An 11,178-nucleotide genomic window follows, 5' to 3' on the forward strand; every position below is an offset into this window, starting at 1 on the left:
CTGACTTCCAAAATGATTTGGCGACCCCCAGAAATCATCTCGCGACCCTAGATAACACACCTCAGTCTAAATCTGAAGAAAAAACAAATTTCTTGTTCTTTCCAATTACTTTCTAACCAAATGTCATAAAATTCTGTAATTAGGTTTTTAAATATCTTATAAATAACTAAGAAATGGTGCCAAAATTATCCACCACCAACTCCTGGGTGGAGATGTTGAAAGAGTCACTTTCTAGATCCTTTTTGTTGTATTGCTATAAATAAACTTTGACATATGTTTTAAACATAAGTGATCATAAATCCAACAGTTCCTCAGAAATATGAAAAGGCAAAAATATATGTGAGGTTTAAGGTTGTCGTGTGGTGAACATGCCTGTGTAAAGCAGTAATGCAAGTCGGAGAATGGATCACTGGACCTTAATTTTGTAGATTCTTCAAAACTTCCAAAGGCTTTAATTGTCGTTTGAATGGTAGTTAGGGTGAGTCGTTTCTTGTTAAGTAACATTTTCTCCAGCATGAATTTACTTTTGGTCAGTGAGGAGCTAAATAAATTCAAAACAAGCTGAGATATGTTAACAATACACTGATAAATTCATCTTTTAAAAGAAGAAAATAACCAACTCTAAGTCATTATCATCATATTCACTCAATGAGACTTTGAAATAGTGTTCTTCTTTTCTTCTTGTAGCTTTTATTCTTCAGTGATGGCTGCAGTTAATTCAATTAATCTGTACACTGTAAAACCCAGTGTTGCTTGTCTGTTATTATAACTAATTTTTCCTTTTCAATACAACAAAGATTTGTGCAAAAAGTCATTTTAACTTAAAATATTGAGTCAAATATCAAGAATCATTTGAGTTAACTCCATTGTCTTTGTTTCTTTGTTGTCTTGACATAAAATTATTTTTTGCAGCATGGACACTCAAATATTTAAGTTGAAACAACAAGTTGGGTTTTACAGTGTACATGCAGACGGACATTTTTTTTTCTCTCTCTCTCAATCTATCATACGTCACCAACATTTGTTTTTCTCCCCATACAAACACACACAAACACACACACGCACACACACACACACACACACACACACACACACACACACACACACACACGTTACGTACTTGTCCACCCAGTGAACAGTTGGCTAAGCCCCATTGGTCCAGAGCAGGCAGAGCCCTCCAGTTCTTCCCTATGGCTGTCACCGTGGCGACAGTGATATTGATGGCCATTATGATAATAGTGATAACAACAAGCATACTAAAAATAATTATAATTAGCTTGTCTCTCTGTCTGTCTCTCTCTCTCTCGTTCCCTCCGCTGCTTCCTGCTGTAATTATCCACAGCTGAGCGCATTGTCTCTCTGCTCCCTCTTTTCATCTTATTCTGCCCTTCCCTTGCTCCCCTTGCTTTTAACTCTCTTCCTCCCTTCCTCCCTTCTTCCTCTGCCCCTCACCCCCATCTCCTCCTCCCTGCAGCCCCAGCCCAAAACCAAAACCGCCTTTCATTATGTTCCCCGTGTTTTTTTTCTCCTCCAAATTATGCACTTATGTAATGTTATTTTATACATCAGCAACCTCAGTGCTGATTTATTATACTTTCTGCCTTTATTCATCGCTTTAACCCAACGTAGGCCCCAACAATGACAATTCAGAGGCACTTGAACCAGCTCACCTTCTCCTTTTTCATTTTTCTGTCCTTATATCTCTTCTTGTATATATACATATAGTATATACAATAATGGAAAAAAAGTAATAGACCACCCTTGTTTTCCTCAGTTTCTTGTTCATTTTAACGCTTGGTACAACTAAAGGTATATTTGTTGGACAAATATAATAATAAAAAAAAAAAAAAAATAGCCCATAAGAGTTTAATTCAAGAGCTAATATCCAGCCATTTCATCACAAAAAAAGGGAAAATTACCTTTGCTGAAAATACATATTTGATTCTTGTCCATCTGTATTTTCAGAAATATTTTTTTTTTTAAGAAAAAGAACAATATTTAGCGCCCCCTACAGTAACCGTGAGGACCCCCTGTTGAAGACCCAGGTTGTTTAGTTGTAATGTCAATCCAAAATGATCCCAATATCCCAAATATGTCAGTCAAAATCTAGAGGAAATGTGGAGAAAATTATTTGACATTCAAAGCCTTGACTGATGATTTTTCCAACCTTAAAGCTACTTAAAGGGGAAATTAAGTTGAAGTTTTTAAAGGTACCGAACATAAATGAAGGGAAATGTGTAATTTTGTTATTTTTTTTTGTTAACATTTCACTCAGAGTAAGCCTCATCCAGTTCAATGAAATGCTGGAACAAGCTGATAGAGTAAATACAGTAATGGGAAAAAGTAATAGACCACCCTTGTTTTCCTCAGTTTCTTGTTCATTTTAACGCTTGGTACAACTAAAGGTATATTTGTTGGACAAATATAATAAAAAAAAACAACAAAAATAGCCCATAAGAGTTTAATTCAAGAACTAATATCCAGCCATTTTCCTTGGTTTTCTTGATAATGACTTTGGGTATTATCCAGAAAACCATGGAAAATGTAATGGCTCTTAAATTAAACTCTTATGGGCTATTTTTGTTGTTATCATTATATTTGTCCAGCAAATGTACCTTTAGTTGTACCAGGCATTAAAATGAACAAGAAATAGAAGAAAACAGTGGTTTACTATTTCTTTCTATGACTGTATATATATATTGTGTGGAATAAGTAAGGGGTTAGAGAAAACTGGATGTTAAGGGATTCCTTTATTTTCTCCATTTTATCTGTTTTTAGCTCAGTCATCAAACAGCATGATTGCTTTTTAGATACATTGTTTAGATAACTTAAGTCATGGTCACCTAACATATATATATATTTAAAAAAAAAAAAGCGCTTCCTTTTTTCTCTTCTTCTTTTCTTCTTTAACATATAGCACTCCTGTAGCGATTCAAGAGCTAATATCCAGCCATTTTCCTTGGTTTTCTTGATAATGACTTTGGGTATTATCAAGAAAACCATGGAAAATGTAATGGCTCTTAAATTAAACTGTTATGGGCTATTTTTGTTGTTATCATTATATTTGTCCAACAAATGTACCTTTAGATGTACCAGGCATTAAAATGAACAAGAAATAGAAGAAAACAGTGGTCTATTATCTACTATTTCTTTCTATGACTGTATATATAAAATTGTAAAGGTGTGACTGTGAAGGAAAGAAACTGAGCTCCGTTTTGTTGCCTTCTAATTGTTTAGCCGAAAAGGTTTATTCATGCAAAACCCTGTTTTCAGTTTTCTAATCCTCCTCTCTCCTTTCCCTCCCTTCCTCCGTCCTCCTCCCCACCTCCTCCTCTCTCTTCACCAGCTGCAGAGAAATTCCCTGGTGGACTTGGCCCAATCTCTCTCTTTCATTGCTCTCTGTCTTTCACTCCGCTCTCTTCCTCTCTTCCTGCCCCTCCTTCTCTCACAAGTTGACTTCTGTTCATCCCTAACAGTGTGCGTTATTCAAAGCCTGAAAGACTAATGGTCAGCGGTAGCCAATAGAAGAGACACCTGGACTTGTGGGGACAGAAGGGGGCTTGTAGAGAGAAAGAGAGATGGTGGTTGTGGAGATGGTCCTATACATCAGGCTGGACGCATGTCATGAGCTCTTTATCTATCGCTAGCTTGTTTACCCGCCTCAGGTTTGATATGGAAATTTAGGGTTTCAGAGAGGGTGTATTTATTTATTTATTTATTTATTTATCAGCCAATGGAGTTTTAATTTTGAGAAGACAATGGCGGCCTTTGCTTTGACTCAAAAATAATCTACATTTTTCACAATAATAACCTCTTAAACCCCATTGTCATTACAAATTGCAAAAACCCATAGGTTGCTACTACACTGTAAAAAATAATCTGTTTCATTTACGGTAAAACACCGGCAGCTGTGGTTGCCAGAACTTCACCGTAAAAATTACAGTGAGTGGGTTTTCTACTTATCATTTTGTGGTCAATTTGTGTCTTTTTTGGTAATTTTGTTTCTTTTTTTGGTCATTTTGTGTCTTTTTTTAGTCATTTTGTGTCTTTTTTTTTGGTAATTTTGTTTCTTTTTTGGGTCATTTTGTGTCTTTTTTTGGTCATTTTGTGTCTTTTTTGTGTCTTTTTGTGTCTTTTTTGGTCATTTTGTGTATTTTTTTTGGTAATTGTGTGTCTTTTTTTGGTCATTTTGTGTGTTTTCTGGTCATTTTGTTAAATTTTTGGGTGATCTGAACTGTGCGTGTCAGATTCTGTTCAGTCAGCGGGGGTCGCGGACAAAAAGGTTGAGAACTACTGGTTTAGATAACTTAAGTCATGGTCACCTAACATATATATATATAAAAATAAAAAAAAATGCGCTTCCTTTATTCTCTTCATTTCTTCTTTAACATATAGCACTCCTGTAGCGATGACAGTTAGCTCTTAAAGTTCTGTACTTACTTGATTCCTGTGGTCTAAGTCTAGTACCATCAGGTTGAATGCACTTATTGTAAGTCGCTTTGGACAAACGTGTCAGCTAAATGACATGTAATGTAAAGTAACTTATCTAGAGTTTTCTCGTCTCTCTTCCTCTTTGTCTTCAGTGCCCAGCCAGCCTCCTCAGAATGTGCGAGCCATTTCTGTGACATCAGACGAGGCAGTGATCACGTGGGCGGAGCCTCCCCGGATGACGCTGCACGGCGTGTTGAAGGGATATCGCGTTGTGTTCTGGGCGGTGTTTCCAGACGGAGGTGTGTTGATTATGTCTTCTTACTAAAGACACCAGGACCTGTAACAGCTCAGCTCCTGGTCTGAACATCTCATTCTGTCCTTTTGTTTTTAAGAATGGGGTGAAATGCAGGTTTTCAAATTGCTTGTTTTGTCAAACCAACAGTCCAAAAACCCAAAGAAAGTCAGTTAACTGTCATAGAAAATAGGAATAAAAGCTCAAATTTGAGGGTCTGGAACCAGTCAATGTTTGACATTTCTTTTTTTTCTTTTGATCGAATCATAATTCCAGTCTTTGTCCTTCACAACATATATTGCAAGTTAAATTATCTGATAGACTGTGATGATCAAATAACATGCAAGCCAGAGTAGAAAATAAAATAAAATAAAAACATAAAATAAGCAGTCCCTCCACCTGCAGGGCATTATCACAGTCATACCATGGAAACAAGAGAGAGGCTGCTTTTATTAACCTGAGAATAGTCTACACCTGCATGTGACACAACATAAGGATTTGCCACTACACAAGTTATTTTTTGTTCAGCAAAACATCAGTCTTGAAAATGTTTGGGGAAAAATTGTGTCTGCTGCATGAGAAGGATTGTACTGGTATTTAACATGCACACTACAGTCAAGTTGTTTTTCCTCTAGCATTTTGCTAATTCATATTTTTGCTATTTCATATTCTTACTAAAGACACCAGGACCTATAACAGCTCAGCTCTTGGTCTGAACATCTCATTCTGTCCTTTTGTTTTTTAAGAATGGGGTGAAATGCAAAACATCACAACCATCAAGGAGCAGGTGGAGCTCAAAGGCCTGGAGAAGTTCACCAACTACAGCATCCAGGTTCTGGCCTACACCCAGGCTGGAGACGGAGTCCGCAGCAACGTCCTCTATATCCAAACACGTGAAGACTGTGAGTCCACATTTTATTAGATCTTTCCACACATAAAGGGAATAATGACCTGACCTATGGCTACGTTTACACGAGGACGGTCTGAACAGAAGACGCAAAAGTGGCGTCGCGTCTTCACTTTTTATTCCTCGTTTAGACGAGCGTTTTCAGGAGGAAATCTGCTGCATACGGTGACGCAAAAGTGTGTGAAATTCGATTGTATGCAGTCAGGCGACATCACTTAAAGCCATAAGAGCATCTTTGGGCATGCAGAAGTTTTCACGCCACACATTTTCATCAGCTACTCCTTCCACAAAGTTCTCCACCATCACTAGATCTCCCAGGTCTCGTTCACAGCCGTCTGGCTCGCCTCCGACGAATTGCTGCATCCAGAATGTGATGGAGGTAATTCCAGATCCTTCTCTGTTCACTAATACTATCTGTACATATCCTGTACATTTGGTGGAAAGACTCCTGTAAGTTTATTAGAGCTGCCAGAGCAGCTTGAAGGTCCGACGCATGGAAATAATCCCACGTTTGTTTATTTTCCTGTACTGGAGCATGTATGTGACGTAAACACATACGTGACGTGAGCAGATCAGATCAGAGTTTTGTGTCTTGGCCGTGTAGACGACACGCTACGGAGGAGCAGAAAATACTTCTTGACTAAAAATAATGAAGCGAGACCTTTCCTTTCATGATCAGACGATCTTTAGTGAAAAATAAAGAAGAGCAAAAAACATACAGCGTGTGCGTTCATGCCGTGATTCCACATTTCTACTAACACAACAAAACTCTGACGTAATCACGTACGTTACGTCTGCTCCTAGAGCATCTTGGGAAATGAAGTCTTTTTAATGTAACTCCAAATCAATGAAATTAAATGTCTCTTTCTAATCGCATATGACACACATGAACTGTTTTTAATAATATTACTGTTAACTTATATTTTAACCTGTATTGACTTATTTATTCTTTTATTCAGTCAAATAAATTCTCAACAACGGCGGAGCGTATTTAACTTTTCCGCTTTGGAAGGTGGTTTCAGATTTTTGCGTTTTTAAGCCCCCAAAACGCCGTCACCGTCTAAACGAAAGGCACTTCAGATAAAATATTTTGTCGTTTTTACCCGTGAGCGTCCTGGTGTAAACGGGGCCTAAATGTCATTTGCTCTGAGTGACCACACCTTTGGGCCAGGTCAGATCTGGTTTTCTTGGTTTAGGTCTGCAGTGTGGGTGGCAGAGAGCCAGGGGGGGTAGAGGGGGTCTTTGTAAGGCTGAGGATGCTGATTAAAACCTCTTTGTGCTCTGATGTGCCATTACCAGTGCTAATGAGAATTAAGAAGCCAAAAAAAGTGTGTGAGTGTGTCTGGTTAAGGAGCCTAAGGGTGTGGGTCTGTGCATGTGAATATGCGGAAGTGTCGGGGGGTGTTAAGTGTGTGTTTGCATGTGTACAGTGTCTTAGCATTTGTGTGCGTGCATGGGTGTATGTGTGTGTACATGCGCTATTGTTTGTGTGCAAGTCTAGCTCAGCAGCCAGCACAAGGAGAGGGATTAATTCTTTGTGGCTTAGAGAGAATTAATTTTGTGCTTACACTGGCGGGCTGTGGATTACATCCGTATCCGCCTCTCCTCTCCCTCCCTGGGGCCAGTCAGAGGAGGAGGCAGGCGTCTGGAGATGGAGAAAATGAGGGGAAAGAGGGAGCGCAGGAGAAAGAAAAAGGGGAGGGGGGAGCAGAGATTCTAAGAAGTGTCATTTCAGAAAAGGCCTTTATTCTCTCTTCCTCACTATATCTCCATTTTATGAGCTGGCCTCGCCGCAATAGCTCTTCAAATATGTGTGTTGTGTTAGTCTTTGAGTGTGTGTGTGTGTGTGTGTGTGTGTGTGTGTGTGTGTGTGTGTGTGTGCTTATCAGGGGCAAGCTGAGTGTCTCTTTTGCCCTGATGCGGGTTGACACTGTGTCCAGAGGCAACCTCTTCACATACGTTCAGCGCTCTCTGCCTCTCTCGCTCTCTGCCTTCCCTTTGCCCTCAGTGTGTCTGCAGCATATGGAAAAGTGTTTGCAAACAGAAAACGCTCAGCCGCCTTCCTCTGCGTCTGTCTCTGACACACAGAGACAGTAGACCAGGGGCGTCAAACTCAAATACACAATGGGCCAAAATGTAAAACTTGAATAAAATCGCGGGCCAACATTGAACAAATAAACCTTTTAATATATACCAAACATCAGAGCCGGCCCAAGCCTCCATGGGGCCCTAAGCAAAATTCAATTTTGGGGCCCTCTATTTCTGCCAATAATATTGATTGTTGATCATTCACACACCTACTACAAACTTTAATGTTGTTTACATTATGCTATTGTCAGCCTGATATGTCTTCACACATTTATGGGGGTGGCCCAGTTAATAACATAAATAATACCAATGCAATAATGATACAAATGATACCAATGAATGAATGATGTCCAGGGTGTCACATGTGTTTTTTAATCTAAAAATGTATCACATTCAACTATAGAGTGACCTGGGGTTGATTTACACAACAATCCAAATGGTAAAGCATTATTTTTACTGTAAAAGTGTCATCTGGTTTATTATTTTTGAAAAACGTGAAAACACACAACAAGTGTGTTTTTGTACAATAATATATCTTTGATCATATAGAAAGTGTCACTCATGCATGCAAAATATTAAACAAATGATGTACATATTTTTTGTTAATTGCTCTTGGGGGCCCCCTAGTGACCACGGGGCCCTAAGCAGTCGCTTAGTTCGCTTATGCCTTGGGCCGGCTCTGCCAAACATGTTTTGCTTTAACATTAAATATGGAACCAGCAACGCTTATAAACATACAATATATAACTAAATAGTGCAGACATGCAAAATCAAATTTCAAATAAAAAACACATCAATGTCATTAATTTATTAAATAAAAATTCAATAAAAATCGTATGTCCCTTTTCTATTTGCATCCTTCTGATTTAAATATCAAAATAAACTTTTTCAACAGGTTAATACATTCTGCCTTTCTTTTCGCCATTTTTGGGAAGGGGTAGCTGGGAGACAGCTCTAGCTTGAGGTTGCTATGACGACTGTCACAGAGGAGCGTTTCTGGGTCCTGTCCTGATTGACGCGCCAAAACAACAGCAGGGCATTGTGGGATTTGTAGTATTAGCGGTAAATGCGCCGTATAATACCAGCGGGTCAGCTTTTATAGTACAATAATAATATAATAATTTGGTATTGCCTCGCGGGCCAAATAAAATTACACTGCGGGCCAAATTTGGCCCACGGACCAGAGTTTGACACCCCTGCAGTAGACAGTAAGCTTCGGAGGAAAGAGACTCATTCAGATTCATTATTTACTTAATTTTCATTCTCTTTCCAAGGGGCCCTCACACCCTTGGGGCCACAGCAGTTGGTCCCTTTGAATATGTGCTTATGCCTTTAATTTGTGGACTTAATGTTTATCATAATGTGTTTACTTTAAAATTCTGCATGTTGTTTAATTCTCGCATGGCGTTCTAACCTTCTAGGTGTTTATAATCATCATCGATACACCAAGGAACAAATACGTTTGACTGATTTATACATACATCATAATAATCCATGAATCCCTCATAGATAATCTGCTGCAGTACACCAACAGAGTGATCATAATCACAAATTATTTTTGTTTTTTTATGCAAACCAGTCCCTGGTCAAGTAAGCAATAACATGTCCATATGGCCACATGATAGATGAGAAGAAGCTTGATAGTGTGCATGTTCAACCCCAGTTGGGTTCAGGTGCAAGAAAAAAGCAGCACACAAAGGAAAAATGAGGCAGTGCACATTAATTAATCTGCCAGTCATTTGCTAAATTAATTGCTTCGTCCATAAAATGTCAGAAAATTGAGAAAAATGCCCTCTAAAGTTTTTTAAACCCAAGGCCGACCTTTTCAAATTGCTTGTTTTGTCAAACCAACAGTCCAAAAACCCAAAGAAAGTCAGTTAACTGTCATAGAAAATAGAAATAAAAGCTCAAATTTGAGGGTCTGGAACCAGTCAATGTTTGACATTTCTGCTTCTAATTCAACATTTAGAGGGAGCTGAAGATTTTTTTTTTTTCATTTGATCGAATCATAATTCCAGTCTTTGTCCTTCACAACATATATTGCAAGTTAAATTATCTGAGAGAGACTGTGATGATCAAAATGTGTCTTATGGCAGCATTCTAAATAACATGCAAGGCAGAGTAGAAAATAAAATAAAATAAAAACATAAAATAAGCAGTCCCTCCAGCTGCAGGGCATTATCACAGTCATACCATGGAAACAAGAGAGAGGCTGTTTTTATTAACCTGAGAATAGTCTAGTAGAATAGTCACCTGGATTTGCCACTACACAAGTTATTTTTTGTCCAGCAAAACATTAGTCTTGAAAATGTTTGGGGAAAAAATGGGTCTGCTGGAAGGATTGTACTGGTATTTAACATGCACAGTCAAGTTGTTTTTCCTCTAGCATTTTGCTAATTCATATTTTTGTAGAAAAAAAAGCTTAAATATTGTAATCTGTACATCAGTGTCTGTATACCGACATTTCCCGGCCAACAAATCATATTTCACAGGCCTAATAATAATAAAATTGCAAGAAAATCACACCGTGATCATTTTAATAGCCTCCAATATTGTGATTCTTAATTCAACTGCATTATCAGTCCAAAAAATGGCAATTAGATACTTTTTTTTTTTTTTTAACTAAAATTATTAACACAACAGTCAAAAATACTGTCCACCTCAGAGCTTCATGACCAACTTTTGGAGCCTTTATGATTGACACTAAAGGCATGATAACAATAACTCTTTGTGCAAAGGGACACTTTGGCGAGCACAAACCTAGCTTTAGTCAACTGTCTGCACTGTTAAAAAATGTTGTATATCACTGTAGTAGACACTTTTAATTACCGTAAATCAAAGAATAGCACAAAACTGTAACTTTTACTGTCATTAACTGTAGGAAACACAAAGTTTTGCTGTAAAAATATAACATTTTTATGTAAAATGAATGGAGAAATACCATGATGACACAATTACCCTAAAAATAACGGGAATATTCAGTCTAAATAACAGTTTTTGCTGATATTTACATTTAAATGTACAGTAGAAAACCCACTCACTGTAATTGTTACGGTGAAGTAAATTTTACGGTATTTTACCGTAAATGAAACAGATTATTTTTTACAGTCTGGCATATTGGACATGCATGTTTTTATGCTTACATTTTAATACTTAACCAGGGAACAACAAGAAATGGGCAAATCTCCCCCAAGATCAATATAAACCTATTAAAGCTAATCATTCTGTAAACTGTACAAGCAAAAAAATATATCTCTGTGTGTCTCACATTTTACTCTGCCCTCCATTTCTCTCTTTGCTCCCCTTTATGATTCAGACCCCGGACCCCCAGCTGGCATCAAAGCTGTGCCCTCCTCCGCCAGCAGTGTGGTGGTGTCCTGGTTACCCCCTCACAAGCCAAATGGAATCATCCGCAAGTACACCATCTACTGCTCCAGCCCCGGGTCAGGCCAACCGGTGA

General features: G+C 38.2%; 1 protein-coding gene across 1 annotated transcript in view; it reads left to right on the plus strand.

Annotated features, from left to right (window-relative positions):
• Positions 1 to 11,178, plus strand: part of dscaml1 (Down syndrome cell adhesion molecule like 1) — a 155,846-nt gene that overhangs the window by 119,855 nt on the left and 24,813 nt on the right. The window contains exons 19-21 of the mRNA XM_059330638.1: positions 4,584 to 4,730; positions 5,470 to 5,625; positions 11,035 to 11,174. Coding sequence (XP_059186621.1) covers positions 4,584 to 4,730; positions 5,470 to 5,625; positions 11,035 to 11,174 — 443 coding nt within the window. The remainder of the gene's footprint in view (positions 1 to 4,583; positions 4,731 to 5,469; positions 5,626 to 11,034; positions 11,175 to 11,178) is intronic.

The sequence above is a fragment of the Centropristis striata genome, chromosome 4, assembly GCF_030273125.1.
Source record: "Centropristis striata isolate RG_2023a ecotype Rhode Island chromosome 4, C.striata_1.0, whole genome shotgun sequence".
Taxonomy (NCBI): Eukaryota; Metazoa; Chordata; class Actinopteri; order Perciformes; family Serranidae; genus Centropristis; species Centropristis striata.